At 35.2% G+C, this 23,062-nt stretch overlaps 1 protein-coding gene across 6 annotated transcripts in view; it reads right to left on the bottom strand.

Moving 5' to 3' along the window:
• Positions 1 to 23,062, bottom strand: part of LOC150103147 (lysine--tRNA ligase-like) — a 254,541-nt gene that overhangs the window by 230,116 nt on the left and 1,363 nt on the right. For 4 of the 6 annotated variants that reach the window (XM_090397422.1, XM_090397423.1, XM_090397421.1 and 1 more), the window contains exons 2-3: positions 16,907 to 17,093; positions 13,036 to 13,132 (exon numbers count right to left, since the gene is read on the bottom strand). In XM_090397422.1, coding sequence (XP_090253548.1) covers positions 13,036 to 13,132; positions 16,907 to 17,052 — 243 coding nt within the window. In that variant the 5' untranslated portion in view covers positions 17,053 to 17,093. Of the gene's footprint in view, positions 1 to 13,035; positions 13,158 to 16,906; positions 17,094 to 23,062 lie in introns of those variants that run through there. The other 2 variants (XM_090397425.1, XM_090397426.1) reach the window with 1 other exon arrangement.

Genomic DNA, 23,062 nt, shown 5'->3' with positions numbered 1-23,062 from the left:
ACAAATGTAAGAAAGCTAAACACTATGTAAAACTAGCTAAACAAAAGTCATGAGAGGACTTTGGCAAGAACATAGAAAATAAATATCAAGAAGGTAGCAAAATATTCTGGAGGTAGTTGAAGAAGCTTAGGAATGGAGGAAAGAGTGCTGTAAAAGGAGTTAGAGATGAAAAAGGTGACATGAAAACAGGAGAAAAATATATCCTAGAAGTATGAAGTAATTACTTTGAAAAACTGCTAAATGAAACAGGCAGTGAGGACAGCACAGTGATAAAAAACACTGACCAGGCATGCAGTCAGAAATACATATCCATACTTGAAGTAGAAAAAGCCATCAAAGGCTTTAAATGTGGAAAGGCAGCAGGAGTCGATGATATTCGACCAGAAATGCTGAAGTATGGTTGAATAAAAGTCTTACAGTGGCTGCACTGCATAGTTCAGAATGCCTGGACAGAGGGACGAATTCCCAATCATTGGAGTAGAGCTCTCACAGTACCCATATATAAAAAGGGAAATAAAACTGAATGTGAGAATTACAGAGGTATTTCTCTACTAAGTGTTCCTGGAAAGACATATGCAAGTATACTTGAGAAACAGTTGAGAAGAATTGTGGAAGAAAAGCTTGGTGAAGAACAAGCTGGATTTAGGCTAAACAGAAGTTGTCAGAATCAAATCTTCACTTTACGACAAATAGTCGAGAAGGCATGGGAATATAACAAAGATCTGTATTTAAGTTTTGTCGATTTGGAAAAGGCATATGACAAGGTGCCAAGAGAGAAGCTATTCAATACGCTACAGTCATATGGTGTTAATTGGGCATTATATCAAGCAATACTTAGTCTTTATTTGAGTTGCAAGTCAGCAATTAGAATTGAAGGAAGTACAGGAAAATGGTTTAATGTTAAATCTGGTGTTGGACAAGGATGTACATTATCCCCTCTGTTATTCATTATCTATATGGATCACATTATGAAGGAAAGTGGTATTAAACATGAAATCAAAATTGGAGATGTTAATGTCAGCTCTTTGCTTTACACAGACGATGTTATACTTCTAAATAAATTCGCTACAAGTCTGCAAGATTCTCTGACTAAATTGAATAACTGTTGTCATAGTTATGGTATGAAGGTCAGCATTAAAAAGACAAAAACAATGAAAATAGGCAGAATCATTGAAAATGTCAACTGTGTTGTGAATGGAAAACCTGTGGAATAAGTAAAACATTTCAGCTACTTAGGCACGATTTTTAGTGAAGATGGTAAATTAAACATAGAAATAGACAACAGAATCAACAAAGCTGGTATGATAGGAAGTCAATTGAATAAATTCATATGGAATAAGAGAGAAATTAGTCAAAACACGAAATTAGCTGTATACAAGACAGTGTTCAAACCAATTTTAACTTATGGATCTGAGAGCTGGATCAGAAGTAAAACACTTGACCAAAGATTAGAGACAGCAGATATGAGAGTCCTGAGAAAGATTAGGGGCATGAACAGATGGTATCAATGGCAATATCATATTAAAAACAAGAATATTGGGAAAGAACTTGACATCGTCAGCATCCAGAAATGCATTAGCAGAGCTAATCTCAGGTGGTACGGTCACTTACACAGAATGGGCAAAGAAAGATTAACAAAACAAGTGTTCTCTGCCAGGTTGGCAGGAAAACGACCCATAGGAAGACCAAGATATGGGTGAATTGATATGGTACAAAGTGCCTTAGACAATAGAAATATAAGATCTGATAATGTTTGAGTCTTGACAAGTAACAGACTGATTTGGAGGAAAATTGTAGATAGGAAGTTAGTAATGATGTAAATTTTTCATGTAGTACTATCATATCCTGTACACCCCTGGAGGGTACATGGCAGGAATATGATGATGATGCTTACCATCTGGCCATAGATTATGAAGTAACTTACTAAAATTCTTTTTTGTTTCTGATGGTCTCCCACATTTCTTCTCCAGATTTATTTCTTAAGCTTCATCTCCAAAACTACTTTTGACAAAAATTCTATAAGGTCTTTCTTTTTGAATTTCAGTTTCTTTTGAAACCAATTTATTTTGTTGTTAAATATATCTGTCTTTCTGTTGACAATAGACTGTTCTAAACTAGCTATACTTAAAAAATTTTCTTTTCCATCCTATGAACAATAAGAGGGTTCTTTCTTCTGCAGGATTTCATTACATTGATATAGTCTTCTGGGGTATACAATCTTTGTTGTAATTTTAGGGCACAATCAATGGTACCAAAAATCAGTGTCATTTGGAAGAAAGCTGTGTCCAGATGTCAAAAAACATAACGTAATCTTTTCAAGTGAAGGATGAACACCAAGAACTGCTCTCAATATCAGAACAATTTTAATGTACCTATTCTGCCCTCCACAGCTATCTGACCATAATATCAAGTGCTTACAATAGTTTATGTCTTCAGTAATATGTTTAAATAAACATGAACCAACTTCTTGAGCTCCTCGGCTGGCCTCACCTTCTAACCATACATAACAATGACTCTTCTCTTATTCTTTTTTGCTATGTGTATTTTCAAATTATATAGCCAAAGCTGGTGCTTGTAGAACATTACATTAGTTGGTATGAGCTAGAGAGGAAGGGTTTTCTCTAAATCAAAACATAAAACTTCAAGATTTTCATCTTCTGCTGCTCTTTTTCTATCTGTTTTTAATAAATTTCTTGCTTCTTCAGCTGAATGCAAATGACACTCTTTTTGCATTTTATATTATTTTGTTCCTCATTGGTTTCAAAACCTCAAGTTTATCGCATGTATCCTTTTTCAACGGCTTTCTTTTTAGATTAAAATGAGTAAAAAATCTGTTTTTATAATTTGAAAATGACACTGGAGATTTCATCTCTTGCTTGTATAAATCACACATAATGGACAATGTGGCATCTGACCATAAATTATATGGCATTTGTTTGTTCTCGTGCATAATGTGATTTGTATTTTGGAAATACGTTGAGCATTGTGAGAATTTACACTGTAAAATTTTTCATACTCCTCTTTTGCTTTCTCTACACCAACTTTATGGAGACATCCACATTTGCATAAAAACTGCCAAAACACTTTTTTTCAATTTAACTTTCCCTCTTTGAGTGAAGTAAGTTTTATTTTGAACATTTTTCAATCTTCTAATATTTCGATTTTGTGAAGGAAACTTTCTTTCCCTACCTTTTTTTGGACGACTTTGAGACCCAACTGGTTCCTCCTATTCTATTTCAACATTATCGTAATTAAAATCATTTTCTAAGTATTCTACCTCAGTTGAAATAATTTCTTCATTCCTTGCTTTAACTTCTTCATTGGATTCAGTGCTCTTATCAAACATTTTTGGATGTTCTTTAATTTTTAACAAATTTGATCTGATCTTTATCTGATCCAAATTTGTGAAATTTTCAGAAAGTTCATACATATCAGTTTTCATCAGCATTAGATTTGTAAATGTTGGGGCTGCCTCAACTTTCGGACATTCTTTCTATAAAAGAAAGAAAATAATAAAACATGCTTGTAGTTCAGGTAACAAACCTCTAAAACTTGTTGAGTACCTATTAGAGTGCTTGTACACACTGCATTGTACTTAAGGGTCAAAGCTATATAACTGAGAGGAGACCTCCACATAGCCTTTAAAGGAATACGGAGAACCGACCAGGAATTCTGATTTAATGTCCAATCCTCACCTTCTCGTGGTGCACCCTATTGGGTATCTACTGGATATACTAAACGAACGAGGATGGGCTGGCAATTTGGAATTTAGCCAACCAAATTGTATTCTTATTGGTTAAACCAAAATACAAAATGATGCTATAACATGACAAAATTTCATGCTGGCTGAGGCGTCGCCCGGTTAAACAAGGTCCCCATTGTTTTCGCCAGGGAACCAGGGTGAACAGCGAAAAGTCAGCTACTGGAACAAATCTGAAAGCACACCCCAACTCAACATCACCAGAGTTAAAGATTGGTACTATCAACATAAGAAGCCTGAATGGCAAAGAAATGGAGCTAGCAGAGGAATTAGATAAGTACCAGATCAACATAATAGGGGTGACTGAAACAAAAAAAAACAAAACTGGTGAGATCTTTCTGAGCAATAAATACAAAATGTTATATTCAGGCCATGAAAATCAAGGAAAAGAAGAAGTAGTCATAATATTCAACACAAAATACGAGGCTAATCTTCTTGAATGGCAGGCAGTCGCATAGGCAAATATGAGAATGGGGAACTGGACAATGAGACTTATTTGTGCCTATGGTCCCACAGAAAAAATTCCTCCACTTCTACTAATGTAGAAGTGGAGGAATTTTTTGAGGCTTTAGAGAAGGCAACTGACACAATGAAAAAGGAAAAGTTGGTCCTTGATGGGGATCTAAATAGTAGAGTAAGAAATTGATTGTAAGACATACAAAAATATTTTCAGAAAATTTGGAGAAAAGAGCAAAACTAATCATAATGGCAAATACCTGTTGGATTTCTGCTCAGAACATGGACTGGTTATTACTAACACCATGTTCCAACATAAAAACGTGCACAAATTCATGGAGAGAAGAGGCAAGGAATAAGAAAAGTTTCATTGAGTATATTATTGTTGATAGTGATGTTTTCTCTCTGGTGCAGGACACTAGACTGTACAGAGGATTTGAAATTGGAAGTGATCATCATTTAGTCTTGAGCAGGATAAAATTGAATTTCATATTGAAAAGAATAACATGTAAGCAAGTTTTAAAGTAAATAGAAGTTGAGCAGCTCCCAGATGTGAACTATAGACTAAAATACGCAAACATTATTCAAGAAAAAATGAGAGTTTCGGAAAAGGAAACAAACCTTGGAGATTCAGTGGCAAGCCCTGAAAAAACACTGATTGATTCAGCCAGAGAGGAATGTGGTGAGGTTGTCTGCAAGGACAGAAAAATCAGAACTCCCTGGTGGACACAGGAAGTTAAAGAGACAGTGAAGGAAAAGAAGAAAGCATATCAAAAGTTCCTGGCAAATAAGTCAGCTTGTGCTCTTAGAGAATACAGAGACAAATGTAAGAAAACTAAACACTGTGTAAAACTGGCTAAACAAAAGTCATGGGAGGACTTTAAGAGCATAGAAAATAAATAAGAAGGTGGCAAGATATTCTGGAGGTTGTTGAAGCTCAGAAATGGAGGAAAGAGTGCTGTAAAAGGAATTAGAGATGATAAAGGTGGCATGAAAACAGGAGAAAAAGATATCCTTGAAGTATGGAGTAATTACTTCAAAAAATTGCTAAATGAAACAAGCAGTGATGACAGCACAGTGGTAAAAAAACTGACCAGGCTAGCAATTAGGAATACGTATCCATACTTGTTGAAGTAAGAAAAAGCCATCAGATGACTGAAATGTGGAAATGCTGCAGGAGTAGATGATATTCGACCAGAAATGCTCAAGTGTGGAGGTATAGAAGTCTTACAGTGGTTGCACTGCATAGTTCAGAAGGCCTACACAGAGGGATGATTTCCAGATGATTAGAGTAAAGCTCTCATAGTACCCATATATAAAAAGAGAAATAAAACTAAAGGAGAATTACAGAGACATTTCCCTACTGAGTGTTCTTGTTAAGATATATGCAAGTATACTTGAGAAATGGTTGAGAAGGATTGTGGAAGAAAAGCTTGGTGAAAAACAAGCTGGATTCAGGCCAGATAAAGGCAGTTAGGACCAGATTTTCACTTTAAGATCTGTATTTAAGTTTTGTAGATCTGGAAAAGGCATATGACAAGGTGCCAAGAGAGAAGCTATTCAATACGCTACAATTATATGGTGTTAATGGGGCATTATATCAAAAAATACTTAGTCTTTATTTGAGTTGTAAGTCAGCAGTTAGAATTGAGGGACGTACAGATAGGTGGTTTAATGTTAAATTTGGTGTCAGACAAAGATGTACATTATCCCCCTCTGTTATTCATTATCTATATGGATCACATTACGAAGGAAAGTGGTATTAAACATAATATCAAAATTGGAGATGTTAATGTCAGCTCTTTGCTTTATGCGGATGATGTTATACCTCTAAATATATCCGCTACAAGTCTGCAAGATTCCCTGACTTAACTGAATAACTGTTGTAATAGATATGGTATGAAGGTCAGCAATAACAAGACAAAGACAATGAAAATAGACAGAAGCATTGAAAATATCAACTGCATTGTGGATAGAGAACCTATAGAACAAGTAAAACATTTCAGTTACTTAGGCACAATTTTTAGTGTGATGGTAAATTAAATATGGAAATAGACAACAGAATCAACAAAGCTGGTATGGTAGTAAGTCAACTGAATAAATTTATATGAAATAAGAGAGAAATTAGCCAAAACACTAAATTAGTTGTATATATATACAAGACAATGTTCAAACCAATTTTAAGTTATGGATCTGAGAGCTGGGTCAGAAGTATAACACCTGAACAAAGACTAGAGACTGCAGATATGAGAGTCCTGAAAAAGATTAGGGGCATGAACAGATGGCATCAATGGCAATATCATATTAAAAACGAGGATATTAGGAAATAACTTCACATTGTTAGCATCCAGGAATGCATTAGCAGAGCTAATCTCAGCTGGTATGGTCACTTAAACAGAATGGGAGGGGAAAGATTAACAAACAAGTGTTCTCTGCCAGGTTGGCAGGAAAAAGACCCAGAGGAAGACCAAGATATAGGTGGATTGATATGGTAAAAAGAGCCTTAGAAGACAGAAATAGAAAACCTGATAATGTTGGAGTCTTGACAGGTAACACACTGATTTGGAGAAAAATTGTAGATAGAAATTAGTAATGATGTAAGTGCTTCATATAGTATTATCATAATATCCTGTACACCCTTGAGGGTCATGTCAGGAATATGATGATGATGATGATGATGAAAAAAAGTAAAATATAATATAGCATAAAAAGGTTCAGAACGTACTTGAAAAACTATCTCTTTGGCACACTTTAATATTAAAGCAGTTCTTTGTATCATTTTAAAACTATTAAAAGTCCAATTTTGTAAAAGAAATAACAATAATATAACACCACAGGCACTAATAACAGCTTCTTACTATAACCATAACCTCAAACACGACTATCAAGTAAAACACATGCAGTACTTATTTACATCAGGAAGGACGATATTTCATGACAGTTGGTCATATTATGCGAAATTCATATACCACAATTCCATCAACTTTTATATTGATGTCACTTGGTCATGTTTTGTAAAATTTTCTTAAGAACTTATTCCGTTTGGCGTTTAGTTCTTTGAAACAAAACTGTGAAAATATAGACTCCCGCTCGGTCTCGATTATTTTATAGGTAGGTTGCATCATTATATGTCAGATAGCAAACTGATCTCCAAAACATCAATTTGGCACTTGGTCAAGTTATGCATAACAGGACAATTAATGGAGTGAGAAGATGGCATTAATGGCAGAATCATATGAAAAATGAAGATATTAAAAGATAAAAATGATAAGTTGATATTTTAAGTTGTTGGTTTGGATGTCAAGCTAGTGAATTGGATTGGGGATTGGCTGTCTGATAGGCATCAGAGAGTTGTGTATGAGGAAGTGGTATCAAAGAAGCAGAAAGTTACAAATGGAGTTCCACAAGGATCAGTACTGGAACCTGTATTGCTTAACCTTTATATCAATGACACTGTCAATGGATTGCAGGAGGATATTCAGCTATTTGCAGATGATGTGAAGCTGGGAAAAGTTATTAGTAATAGTGCAGATGTGGTAGCTCTCCAAGAGGATCTGAATAAACTGGACAGATGGGCAAATGAATGGGGGAAAAGATCAGTTTAATCTAACTAAATAAAAAGTCATGAAATTTGGGATACATTGTAGGAGGCTTAACTCTGACACTGCTGGTCCCAAGCCTGGATGAGAAAGGAGGAGGATTGTACTTGTGGCTAGCAACCATAATATGAAAAAAACATATTGCTACAGAAACCTCAACCATTGTTGGAAAACTGACACAAAACCAAGAGGGAGAAGTACTGGGGAAAATGAAGCAAGCCAGTGAAAGCCCCATTGGGGAAGCTGACAGGCAGAAAACTCCAAGAAAAAACCTCTTTAGTCCAAAACGTTTAGCTAAAATTGGATGCTGGAATATTAGAACTTTGTATGAAAGTGGAAAAGCTAACTTACTAACCAGAGAAATGAACAGATACAAAATAGAAATACTAGGTCTAAACGAGACAACATGGAATGGTAGCAGAGAAATCCAACTAACAACAAACAAATACATTTTATATTCTGGAAACCAGAATGAAGATGACACACACATAGCAAAGGTGTAGCTTTCATGCTAACAACAGATGCTTGAAGAGCACTAATTGAATGGAAACCAGTTTCTGAAAGAATCATCAAAGCTATATTTAAAACTAAATACAGAAATATGACTATAACAAACAAATATGGACCAACAAACAATGCAAAAATAGAAGAGAAAGAAGACTTCTATGACATGCTGCAAAAAGAAGTGGATGAAGTAAACAGTAAAGATATGCTTTTAATTATAGGTGACATGAATACAAAAGTGGGAGATAGTAACATGGGATATGAACGAATAATGGGAAAAGAAGGTTTAGGAAAATGTAACGAAAATAGGGAAATCCTAAAAGACTTTTGCACTTTCAATGATATGATGATCATAGGAGGAACCTTATTTAAACATAAAGACTTATTTATCCATAAACAGACTTGGGTATCACCTGATAAGAAATCAAAAAAACAAATAGACCATATTTAATAAACAGATCTTGGAGAACCTCTTTGATCGATGTAAGAGTTTGGAAAGGTGCAGATGCCTTTACAGACCACTTATTATTGATTGCAAAAATAAAAATGAAATAAAAATATTTAAAGGCAAGAACCAAAGAATTAAATACAATATATCCAAACTGGTAGAACAACATAAGGAAATAGACATTGAAGAGATCTGGGAAAAATTAAAGAAGATATTTAATAGTACTGCCAAAGAAGTTCTGGGAAGAGTAGGAATCACAAACAATGGATCTCTGAAGAAACCATCAAATTATGTGAAGAAAGGAAAGCTTTATGGAATACAATGATGCAAAGTACAGAAGAAAACAAAAAAAATAGGATAAATGAAAGATACAGGCTTAAAAATGGACAGGTAAAAAAAAGATAGAAGGAAAGATAGAAGATATTTCCTAGAGGAAATGTGTAAAGAGGCTGAAGAAGCAGCAAGTAAATTTGACCCAAAGAGGTTGTTTGAGATAACAAGAAAGTTAGTTGGGAAGAGTTTTAAAAGAGAAGGGCCTGTAAGAAATAAACAAGGAAAGTTACAAATAAAGCAGACATAGAAAGAAAAAAAAGATGGGTAGAACATTTCCAAAAAATTTTAAATGGAGAAAAGAAAACCTAGAACAAGAAATACCAGAAACACCAGAAGAAGAAATACTTAAATACAGGAACTATAACTAAACTAGAAATAACTCAGGCAGTAAAGAAAAGAAAAAACAATAAAGCAGCTGGAAGTGACAATATACAGGCTGAACTACTTAAAGCAGATATAAACACTACTGTTGAAATGATACACCTGCTACTTAATCAAATATGGGAAAAGGAGGAATGGCCAGAAGACTGGAATACAGGACTCCTGGTGAAACTGCCAAAAAAAGGGAGATATAACACTTTGTAAAAATTGGAGAGGGATTTCACTAGAAAATGTCAGCAAAGTATTTACTAGAATTGTGCTAGAAAGACTGAAACAAGAAATTGAAACTAAACTGAGGAAAGAACAGGCTGGGTTCAGGCCAAACAGATCTTGTATTAATCAGATAATAACATTAAGAATAACTGTTGAACAGTCAATAGAGTAGCAAAGTAGCCTATATTTGGGATTCATTGATTTTGTATGCATTTGATAACATACATAGAAAGACTATATGGAAGTTAATGAAGCACTACTGGATTCCTCAGAAAATCATAAATATAACAAAGACAACTCATGAAAAATACAAAATACAAATAATAAATAATGGCAAACTATCAGAACCATTTGCAACAAACACAGGAGTAAGACAAGGATGCATACTCTCCCCGACCATCTTTCTGATTGTTATTGATTGGGTGATGAGGAAAACATCTGAAAAAAAAATTGGCATTCAATGGGGAGGTCAAATAAAATCAGTGACCTGGATTTTGCAGACGATATATGCCTTTTGGCACAAAAACATCCACACCTCCAAAAGAAAATAGATAATTTAAACCAGGAAGCAAATAAATGTGGATTGAAAATAAATCGTAACAAGACTAAAGTAATGAAGATAAACCCCAAACAAGAATTAGTCCTTGAAATACTAGGGAAAACACCGGAACAGGCAGATAACTTTATCTACCTGGGATCAGTGATCAGCACACAAGGAGGAACCAAACAGGATATACAAAATAGAATCCAGAAAGCACAGATTGCATTCAGTATGATGAAGAAAATTTGGGGGATCCAAAGAAATAAAATTAAAAACCAAAATTAGGCTCTTCAACACTAATGTTAAACCCATTTTGCTATACGGAGCTGAGACATGGTCACTAACAAGGAAAACATAAATACAATACAGGTCTACATAAACAAATGCTTGAGGAAGATACTAGGAATATACTGACCAAATAAAATAACAAACATGGAACTTTGGGAGAGAACAGGTCAAACCAGCATCAGGAAATCACTAAAAGAAAATGGAACTGGATAGGTCACACAATCAGGAACCCAGATAAAGAAATAGCAAAAATTGCACTAGAATGGCATTCCCAAGGCAAGAGGAAAAGAGGTAGACCAGGGATAGCATGGAGAAGAGAACTAGAAACAGAGGCAAGATGGCTGGGACGTTCCTGGAAAGAGATAAAAAAGAAGCATCGAATAGAGTCAGATGGAAGTCAATGGTTGAGGCCCTATGCTCCGCAGGGAACGAAGAGGATAAGTAAGGTAAGGTAGGAGGCTGCATATTTCTGTTAGAGGAACTGTATTATAAGAAGTGGGGTGGGGGAGGTAAGGGATCTTAGTGTGATGACTGATAGAAACCTGAAATTAGGGAACATATTGCAAAAGTGGGGAAGGTAACTCAGAGGATTGCTGCAATATTGAGGAGGATGCTGACTAGCAGAGATAAAAGAGTTGTCATTCCATTGTATAAAGCCCTGATCAGACCACACCTGGACTATTGTGCTCATAATAATAATATAAATATTATTATTTATAATAATAATAAAAAAACTAATCTTGGAAAGAGTGCAGAGACAGATAACAAAGATGATATCAGGACTGTGCAATGTTACCGATGAGGATAGACTGAAAGAATGTGGATTGCAAAGTTTGATAGACAGAAGAAAAAGAGGTGATATGATTGAGACATTTAAGCTGTTGAGAGATAGTTACAGGGTTGACACCATGAAGTTCTTTCATTTGGTGTAACAGGGTGAAGGAGCAAGGACAAAATGCCATCCCTGGAAGTTGCAAAAATAGTGATAATAATAATAATATTAGGAAGAAACTTGATACTGTTAACATTAAAGAATGTGATAAGGTGGTAATATGGTTACTTAAACTGAATTGTTTAGTATACAAAATAAAAAAAAAAAAAAACTGAATATGAGAATTAGAAGGAATTTCCTCTAATTATCATATTCAGTTTTTCTTTCTTTTTTTATAGATTGGTGCTATAAGAATTCTTCCAATCATCTGTAATTTGACATGATTATTGTATTATTTCAAGTCTCTTACTGAATTTGTTCAAAACATATTAGAAACATCTGGAAGTAATGAAACAGAATCTCATTTAAATAATGTATCAGCCTTGCCGGGTACTTCTAGCACTACCAATTTATGTTTTATGTGAATCCCCACAAATGTCTCCCAGCTTATAGTACATTTTGCATTAGTACTGAGGGATTATCATATTCAGTTTTTCTTTCTTTTTTTATAGATTGGTGCTATAAGAATTCTTCCAATCATCTGTAATTTGACATGATTATTGTATTATTTCAAGTCTCTTACTGAATTTGTTCAAAACATATTAGAAACATCTGGAGGTAATGAAACAGAATCTCATTTAAATAATGTATCAGCCTTGCCAGGTACTTCTAGCACTACCAATTTATGTTTTATGTGAATCCCCACAAATGTCTCCCAGCTTATAGTACATTTTGCATTAGTACTGAGGGAGACTAAAATTTAATCTGGAAACCCTGCCTTAAAGATCAAATAGGGAACTTTTTTAAGCCTCCAATAAGCATATTTTTTTTGGTCTCACACCAAGTAATGAAATTTATCTTTCACAGCCTGTTGATTAGAAAACTAACCAGGCCAGCAATATGAACACACACACAAATTTCAAACTATAAAAAAAAAAAAAAAAAACAGACTAAAAGTTCATTATTTGATTAGCTTTGTTGCCACTTAATTTTACATTTTTTTAACAATGTGTAATTAAATAAAAAAGTTGTCTTTTTATTCACAAAACAAAACTATTGTTAGTTGATCAGATGACTGTTACTAATATTAATGATTCTGGACCATCACCATTTTGCAATTATGAATTAAAGATATTTTTCTGTGGATTCCAATATACCTTCTATAAACAGGCTAAATTTCAAGTTTCTGAAAGAATTCTAGAATCAATATCACAACTATTAACAATATCACAAAGTGCTGTAGAAATTTCAGAGCCAGACACATTAGGAAGATTAGATGCAGGATATAAGGCATTTATTATTAGGTGGATTTTTTTTTTTGACATAGATTTTATTTTTAAAAAAAATAAGTAAAATAAAAAAAACCTAGAAAAGGGAAGTTAAATATAGGGAACAAAATCTAATTGAAATGAAATACAAAATATAAAATTAGATTACTTATACTTAAAGAAATACAAATCTGAGCATAAAATGAAAGCACAGAAAACAATCCTTTGAGATTTAAAATAATCAAGAAATTATAAAAATCAAGTAGATATTAAATCCAGCATTATTTCATTTTAGTAATCAAGAAATACTTACATTGGCATCTACAATTTCTTCTTGATTATCTTCTTTTAAGATGCGGCATTTCTGGCTATTTCCTTTTTGATCAGACTTAAACTGAGATTCCTGATTTCTGGTTTATATAAGAAAAATATGTTCTAAAATAAATAAAAGAAATTTTCCACTGTTATCAATAATAATAATAATAATAAAAATAATACCTACACAACAATTCTCTTAATAGAAGTGGTATCAAAACCATGTATAGTCAAATTAGTATATTATTATTACGGGCAACTCCAAGGAGTCCTTAGACTCATCAAGGGAGGCCCTAAACATCATGTCCAGAACAACTGTTCAGCATGAACACTGTACCTATCATACTTTGCTTTGAAATCACTCACAGCCATGGCACCCACAACAGACATTGGCAGCTTATTCCACTCATTCACCACTAGCCAAGCAAAATATCTAGTTCTAACACCCGTGCTAACCACACTCTTGCCCAGTTTCCATGGATGGTCCCTAGTTCTCTCACCATCAGACCTATTCTGAAAAATTTGCTGCCAGTGTAAGCTGAATAAATCTTGTAAAAACCCTTCAGTAATTTAAATGTCTCAATCATATCACCCCTTTTCCACCTATCAACCAATTTCTGCAACCCACAGATCTTCAACCTGTTCTCATAAGGTTCATTCCATAGACCAGCTATCTCGCCTCTGGATCCTCTCTACCTCCTCCCCATCAAAAAGAAACCCTGGGGCCCAGATCTGGGCACAGTAGTCAAGATGGGGGGTCTTATCAAGGCTCGATAAAGAGGAACAATAACTTGCTTGTCTCTGCTCCTCAAAGTATTCTTCAGTAACCAAGTGATCTGATGAGTTGATTTAGTCACTTTTGCAATGTGCCCCCTAAACTTCAACTCCCTATCCACCAAAACTCCCAAATCCCTGGCCTCATCAATCTCCTGGAGTACAGTTCCACCAATGTGGTATACTGCTGCTATTCTTTTCACCCCAAAATGCATAACCTTACACTTTGCCACATTAAACTGACATCTATTCTCCTTAGCCCAGTCTTCCAATCTATCCAAATCATCCTGCAAAATTTTGACATCATAAGGATTCACTATTGCTCTACCCAACTTTGCATCATCGGCAAACAAATGAACAGTTCCTCTCAGATCCTTCCCTATATCGTTAATGAACAAATTAAACAGTAGTGGTTGAAGAACAGAACACTGCGGCACAACACTAGTCACAGGCCTTCTTTTGGACTCTACTGCTGAATAAACTACTCTCTGATATCTCTCCATCAACCATCCTCTTATCCATCTCACCAATCCTATATCCATCCCCACATGCCACAGTTTACTGATTAGAATTCCATGTGGTATCTTGTCAAAGGCCTTAGCCAGGTCCAGCAGTATCACTGTAAACCCATTACCCTTATCCAGTTCAGCTGTCACTGTGTTATAAAATGTGAGCAAGTTACTGAGGCATGATCTACCCTTCACAAAACCATGCTGTCCCCATACAATATCCCATTATCATCTATCCATTCCTGACTATTTCCTCCAAAACCTTGACAATGACTCCTTATATGCTGATCGGTCAGTAATTTGCAACATCAATCTTGGAGCCTCCTTTACGCAATAGAATTATTTTCCCCTCTTTGCACACTCTCGGGACTAACCCAGACCTCAGACTCAAATTAAACAAAATGGTCAAAGGCACTGACAATTCTTTTGCCGCTTCACCTAAGTCCAAAGCCGGTATACCATCCAATTACACAGATGTATTCACATTAAGGTTTTGTAATATACTATTCACCTCAATTCCTATATAAGCTATTGGTTCTTTCATTCCTGCAATATCACCACCTGGATGATATACTCTTGCAAAGTGCTCGCTCAGAAATTCCACTATTTCAACTGATTCAGTTACCTCCCTACCATCGGCATTCCTTAAAATCATTCTGCAGTATACATTTTTTCTTTTACTTGCAGCATATTGAAAAAACTGTTTGGTATTCTCTTTAGCTTGCGTTGCTAATTCCCTTTCATAATCTGCTTTTGCTTTCCTTACCACACTAGTTACCCTTCTGGCCTGTGCTTTATACTTTTCGTGTGCCTGCAGGTCACCTTTCTCCTTAAATTCCCTACACAATTGTTTCTTTCTTTGCAGGTCAAGCTTAATGGTGTTATTCATCCATTTAACCCCTACTTGATTTACTATCCAGACTCTAGGTATGCAGTCAGTCATTACCTCCTGCAAACGCTCCTTAACCACTTCCCATGCACTATCAACATCCAGCCTTTGAAGTTTTGCATGCTATGGCACCGAACCAAACTTACCAGCCTGGTAATTGCACATATACCCTTTCTTAATTGAAAATTCCACACATTTAGCCACCTCCCTGGTCAAGACCCTATGATCACTCTCACCAATTGGTGGCGACGTGGTCGTATTCATTACAGTCAAATTCTCAGATGCAATTACTAGGTCAAGCACTCTCGAAACCCTAGTGTTTTCCATTACATGCTGTAGCAGATAGTTATCCCTTAATAACTGCATAAAATCCAATTCCTTCCTCCCATGTGTTCTCTCCTCGTTCCAATCAATGTTTCCATAGTTGAAATCTCCCATAATAATTACCCATCCTCCACTCATTGAGTCTATTTGCCTATGCATACTATCTCCATCATTCATTCCATCACCTGATCTAGCAGCACCCAACTGTATATTTTGTTCTGCTAGCCTTGATTTCACACCAAATAGCCTCAAATGTGCTCTTTTCACTATCCTGCGGTTCAATTTCTATTCTCCTTGGCTGCAGTTCATCAGCTGTCATCAATAACACTCCTCCCCCCCATTCTTTTCTCTCTGTCCCTCCTGAACACACTATACATTTCACATTCTATCCCATAAGCTATATCATTCTCTGTCAGCCATGTCTCACTAATGCCAATAACCCTACGGCCAGGAAGAGCCAACCAAGGCAAAAAATTCCTCCTTCTTGTTCCTAATACTCCTGCCATTAGTATACATAAAGTGCAGAAGTCCATTAGTCCCACCCTTATCTTGATGTCTTCTACTAACTATCCCATTCTGGTTTGTTGTCCTATGTACTAGCTCAGGCATATTATACACATTCTTACACTCAACTGCCTCACTGATGTCTGCATATCCACTTCCCACCTTCCCTAATAGCTCTAGTTTCCCTGATTCCGCACATCCACTTTCACTTCATTCAGCAACACTTTTTCCAGTCTCCGCACACCAAATCCATTCAGATGCAAAACTTGTATAAGTCTTTTCGCCCATCAAATTCACTCCACACCACTCCTCCTGAATAGCCTGCACATAGAGTCATTCGCAATTAATGTTCTCATAAGATCTCAAAAGTACTATATTAAAAAATATGGCTATATTTATAATATTGATTTATAAACTATAGACCTAATCCATTAGGTCTAGCTACTCACTGATGAAGCCTCAAAAAAGGCTGAAACCGGTCTGGGTAGTGACCTCCCTCCATAATGTAATAACAGCATACATTTCCTAGGAAATGTGTTTTTACATTATGGAAAATACCTAAGAATAGCGATCTGAACTTTCCCCACCTTTGCAACGAGTCGCCCGGTATTGTACTACGTACTAGGATCACTTGCATTGGCTAACGCTAGTGTCGCCGATACTTTATAGTTTACTATATTCGGCAAGAAACTCTCTGATTCCAATCTTTGAGTTTCTTATTCGGTTTTAAAACCATGTGGGATTTAATATCCCCTTAATTTAAGTATTAAACTAGTGTTTTGAATGTAACTTTATGCATCTAATTGCTTAAACTTAAAAAAAAAATTACATTAATCAAGCAATTTAAACTACTTTGTTTAAATACCAACCTTTTAACTGTTGTTTCTTTGTAAGGGACATCAACTATCACATCCTGAATGTGTCGACACTGTATAGATGCAACTGAATACCACTTGAAAGAGTACCTAAAGGATACTATGAATGTCCTACCAAATAAGCTGTTTAAAGTAGCCATCAAACTGAAATATTGAGTACTGAATCTAGTGACTCATTTGTCTGAAATAAAAATAAATTTAAAAATATTACTATTGGTAAATAATTGGCACACACCAACTTTAAAAGTAGCAAGATACAGTAAAATGAAAACAAAATAGCTATTTGAAATATGTGTTTATAATGCAAAAAAAAAAAAAAATAAGCACTATTATAAAATGAGATCTCTGTCACTGGTTTTCCCAGATCTCATCTCACAGCAAAGAAAAATCAGACTAAAAATAGTTTTGAGCCCAAAAACTGAATACACCCTCCTGTCATGCTCTCTTCAGTGTTTAATTTTTTTTAACTTTTTTTCATACTGATATATATATATATCTTTTTTTCAACAGTTGGAGATTGTAATCCTTGGGGAACACTTCATGAGAAAGCCTGTTCCAGAGAATACCAGATAGATGGAATGAAAGAGGAATACAAAAGAGCACAATTAGCAGATTATTAACAGGAGTGTAAATGGATATTGTGCAGCTACTACCCATGTTATTATAGGCCAGCAGAAAAGGGAGGAATGAGAAATGACAGTTCAGTGGATAAGTTTATACATAATTCCTATCCTATCCTAATTTACACTCATGCATAGACCTACACTTTTTACCGTGTAGGCATTCGGAATCGAAATCCTACGGAAGAGGTTGGTTACTCCTTATTCCTGGAGGTATCCTATGACTGTAGCCTGTGTGTTCACGGGGCTGGTGTGCCTGCTTGTGTGATGAAAAACCCCAGATAAACTGGGGGGTGGAGGACACCCTGCTGCCCAAGACCGGCTAACTTGGCTATGGCTGAGGAAGATCCTTGAGCTCCTCACGTCATTGATCTAGGACACTCCTTCCCCAGGCACATGGTTGCGAAGCGCATAGCCACTAGGCTAAGTGTGCAGACTTATACATAATTACCTACAGAAAAAACAAAAAGAAACAAACCACTTGTTAGATAAACACACATTATACTCAAGAAGCTTAAATTAAAATCAATCTTTGGAGAAAGAGAGGGTGTTCAAGTGGAAAAAGAGGTTGCAGACTGTTGTCCAATCTTTTTAATATTTATACAGAATATATTATGAGAATGGCCAACTTGGACAAAGACCCAGCAGGAATTAAGATTAGTGGAAGAAAAATAAATAATTTAAGATATGCAGATGATGCAATCCTTATAGCAGAAACTAAAGATCTGGAAAAGTTGATTGTGTTGGTTAAGGAAAGGGCAGAAAAGCTAGGCTTGACTTAAACATTAGCAAAACAAAAGTGATGGCTTCTGGTAATTTGGATGAATTTAAATACAAAAATCAGGGAGATAACATAGAGGTGGTTGAAAGTTATGATTTACTGGGGCACAGAATAGGAAATGATGGTCAATTTGATGATGAAATTAAAAGAAAGTCATGGGCAGGGGGGGGGGGAGTTATGAACAATAGAGATGTTAGTAAGGTCACAAAAGTTAGAAATGTCAAAGCAATGATATTTCCAGCAGTGATGTATGGATGTGAAAGCTGGATTATTAAAAAGAAAGACAGAAAGCAAACTGATTCATTTGAATTATGGGCATGGAGAAGACAATTAAGAATTCCATGGGCTGCAAGAATGGCTAATAAAAATGTTTTAGAGAGTATAAAGACAGAATGCTCCTTGGAAGCAATGATTGCTAAACAGAAGTTAATGTACTTTGACATAGTATGCAAGAAGATGAATCATTGGAAAAGACAGTTATGTTTGGGAAGATTGAGAGCATGAGAAGGAGAGGAAGACTGTAAAAGAGTTGGATGGATAACATAAAGGAACTTACCAACTTGAAGTTATAATTGTTGAAAGAAAATATAACAAGCTGAGTGAGATAGAGAGCCTTTATTCACAAGATCAGCAAGAGTCTGAAACGATGGCATGGCACATAACAACAACAACTCATGATGCCAAAGCACTGTGAGAGTGAGAACATTTTGTGGGTGAGCTCATAAAAATATATATATGTAAGCTTAAAAGTAATATGATCCCTCTATGTTAATCTTCAAATTGTTTTCCAATCTCCAAAGCACTTCAATGCAAAGGAATAAGATATTTAGTTTTCTGGCTAGACAGTGTGTATATATGAAAATAGTGCACCTTAAAGAAAGTACATCATAAACTTCAAAATTAACATAGGTTAAATAAGGCAATAATATTAAATAAATAATAAAAAAAAGAGTGAGCAATATGCATTAATCCTGGAATGTGCAGTTAAATTGTGTCTGTATAAAATAGTTAGGATATGAATGTATTCTCTCAAAGACGGTACAAGAACAGAACTATAGATTAACAACATATATCAAGTAAATCCTAATGATGGCTAGCCTGGCTGGCCAAGTGGTTTAGTGATTTGAATCCCACCACACATAGATGTTTTGTAGATGATTTCAGGTAATAGATGAACTGCACTGCCCAGTGTGGGACCATCATCCTGCTTACTGAAGGCTTGAAGTGGACTGAAAAAATACCATGTTTGGTCTCTAAGCAGGATCATCATGATCATCCTGTCTAGGAGTAAGCTTTCAACTTCAATAAAGGTCGAAACTAGTCTAGGTAGTGGCCCTTCCCTTAATGCATAACATTATACATATCCGGAAGGAGATGTGTTTTGCATTATGGGAGATACTGAGATAGGAGTGTTGGTATCTTGCTCCACCTTTGCAAGGAGTTGCCCGGTGTTGTACCACTTTACCCCAGTCCTGAAGATACTTTCAGGCGCAAACTTTGTTTGCACACACTTGGATAAAGGATTAAACTAAATTTATTATAACCAAGTTAGTTCAAGTAGTTAACCTGTTCAACAATTCTATTTTTAATACATATTTTCTTTGAAAAAAAAGCTCTAGAGTAGGGTTTCCAGGTTATCTCATTCTCAGCCCAACCAAAGTACAAATATGAGTACTAATGTACTACTAATACTAATGTGCAATTAATATAAAAAAAAATCCGAAATAAGATTTCTATATTATCAGATAGTAGCATATCAGTTTATGACAAATTTCTTACAAATATGGTATATTTAACATTAGAGTATTATCCTCTTTTTTTTTTTTTTAAAAAAAAGGCATTATAATGCATTATAAATCTTGACATAAATTTACAATCTAACTCATATCACTGCGTTTTTTCTTTTCTGTGTTAAACTCTTTTTACTTTACTTAATCCTCCCTCTTCTAACTTTTTACGGTGTTGAGGTTATTCTTAGACTTTGCAACCATATTGAGGATAAGCTGGTCGGCCCTATGCCTTCTAATGTGTCCTATGTCTGTAGATGCATGTTTCATGGGGCCAGTTTGCCTGTTCTGGGGGATGAAACATCTGAGTTTCTTGGTAAAAAATCCCCATATCTCTGTATGATACCAGCTAACTAACTCACTTTTTGTCGAAAGAGACCAGATAAAGAGGGGTTCCTCGCATTGCTGACGGGAATTAAACCCAGGTCTTTCCGACCAAAGGGCTTTGTCTATACCGAGTGAGCTACAGAGGCTTCTATTAGACTCAATGGCCTAATATCACATAAATTTAATCAATATTGTGATGGGCCAGTTAATCCTAAATCCTAACTACAGTCTGTGTGATGGTCCTGCAGGAGTGTAAAAAAAAAAAAAAAAAAAAAAGGAATTTTTTCCCCTGTGCTCTCATGCAAAGACAGCAAAAAAACACTGCATATCTATGTATGCATGCAGAATATGAGGACAAATTAAGTTGATAAGGGATTGTTACTGGGTTAACATGGAATAAATTTTTCATAGAATGGAAGAGGGGGGGGAATAAAACAAGGTGGGGGTCATCCCTGGAAACTTGGTTGGAATTAAAACTGAAAGGAGGGAATTGGCTGAAAAAACCAAGGCAACTAAAGCCTGTTGTTTGTATATTCTCCAGCTAGTCTGTTAGAGAAAGTCCTTTCCATAGATGACCAGCTAATTACTTACGCATAGCTAACTTGCCTTAAACTGAAATGCATTTATAAATAATTCTCAACAAGACTGAAATCCAAGCCCTTCCAAATGAAGGATGCTGTGTTTTTCACCCAACTGCAATATGCAGGTGTGGTTACATAAAATAACAGTGGTAGTTCTTTAACCTTATGAACATGAAGCATTTATAATCTATATATGAACCCCATACTATAGGCTTTATAACCCTATAGGTTATTAAGCATATAGTTGATTCATTACATTTGAAGCTGTAAAATAAAGGAAAGTTAACCAGCTTAATGAAAAGTGGAGGAAGAATATTAACTAGTTAAGCAGAATGACATTCTGCTTAACTATAAATTAAAGATGCCAAGAAATTATATTCTTGGTTTAATCCTTTATCCAAGTATAAGAAAACAAAGTTTCCACTAGAAGTAATTTCAGGACCGAGCAACTCGTATATAGAAGCCAATGACTTCACATCACTTGCCTTAGTATCCAGTAATGCAAAGCACATATCCTTACAGACATGTATAAAGCTAGCATTATATAATATATAATGCATAGCATTATACATTAACCACACACTACAATATGCAGGTGTGGTTACATAAAATAACAGTGGTAGTTCTTCAACCTTATGAACATGAAACATTTATAATCTATATATGAACCCTATACTATAGGTTTTATAGCATTATATAATGCATAGCATTATACATGTATGTATAATTATTATACATAATGTATAATGTAGCATTATGCATTATGTATAATGCATAGCATTATACACGTATGTATAATGTATAATGCGTAGCATTATACATGTCTGTAAGGTTGTACGAGTTGCTTCTATGTACATTAGCTTCTATATATGAGTTGCTTTATATACATAAGCTTCTATATATGAGTTGCTTTATATACATTAGCTTCTATATACGACTTCACATCACTTGCCCATAATGCAAAGCACATATCCTTACAGACATATATAATGCATAGCATTATACATGTCTGTAAGGATATGTGCTTTGCATTATGGGATATTAAGGCAAGTGATGTGAAGTCATTAGCTTCTATATACAAGTTGCCCAGTTCTGAAATTACTCCATAAATTTAGTTTATTCCTTTATCCAAGTGTAAGCAAACAAAGTTTGCACCTGAAGTATCTTCAGGACTTAGGCAACTCATGGTAAAAGTGTACTACGTTCTCATCACTTTTAGTCCACCTTTACCACGAGTTGCCTCAGTCCTGAAGATACTTCAGGTGCAAACTTTGTTTGCTTACACCTAGATAAAGGATTAAACTAAATTTATTATAGTCTAACTAAGTGGAAAAAAACTTCCTGAAATTACATCAGATGCAAACTTGTTTGCTTACACTTGGATAAAGGATTAAATCAAGAATATAATTTCTTGCCATCTTTAATTCATAGTATAACCAAGTGGAAAAACTTCCAAACATTCAGCTTAACTAACTAACAAAAGCTGCTTTATTTGCTTTTGTTACAGCATTTTTTAAGGTCTCACTATCTGTTAGTATTGTTAATTTATAAATTTCTTTAAAATAAGAGATACTAGCAATATCATGTTGAAATTTATGATAAAATATACAACATTAATAAAAAGGAAATTAATTAATATTTGTTTTGTGCATATGTACTCCTGTAAATACTGCAAACGGTTGCAGAATATTATTAGCTGAATGGAAAAAAAAAATTAACATGGTAAGATAAACAATGCAGATACATTCTTTTCATTCAAGATCCTTGATATTACACTGATGGTATTGGAATGCAGGAAAGTGATGAGGCTAGGGAAATGGGAGTGATGGTGGACAGAGAGCTGAAGTTCTGGGGGCCATATGGCAAAAGTCAGTAAAACAGCTGAAAAGATCACTTGGAGGAGAACACACTGACAAGTGGGATTAAAGAAATAATTATCAGTCTTTATAAGGTTATGAATATCACTACATCTCGACTACTTGCACAGATTTGATCCCCCAGGTTTCTTGAGGATGAAGAGGTGGTGGGGAGGATCCAGAGACAAGCAACCAAGC

This window comes from Typopeltis vanoorti, chromosome 9, assembly GCF_054136105.1.
Source record: "Typopeltis vanoorti isolate ZY-2024b chromosome 9, IOZ_Tvanoo_1.0, whole genome shotgun sequence".
Taxonomy (NCBI): Eukaryota; Metazoa; Arthropoda; class Arachnida; order Uropygi; family Thelyphonidae; genus Typopeltis; species Typopeltis vanoorti.
This window is presented reverse-complemented; position numbering and strand designations above follow the sequence as displayed.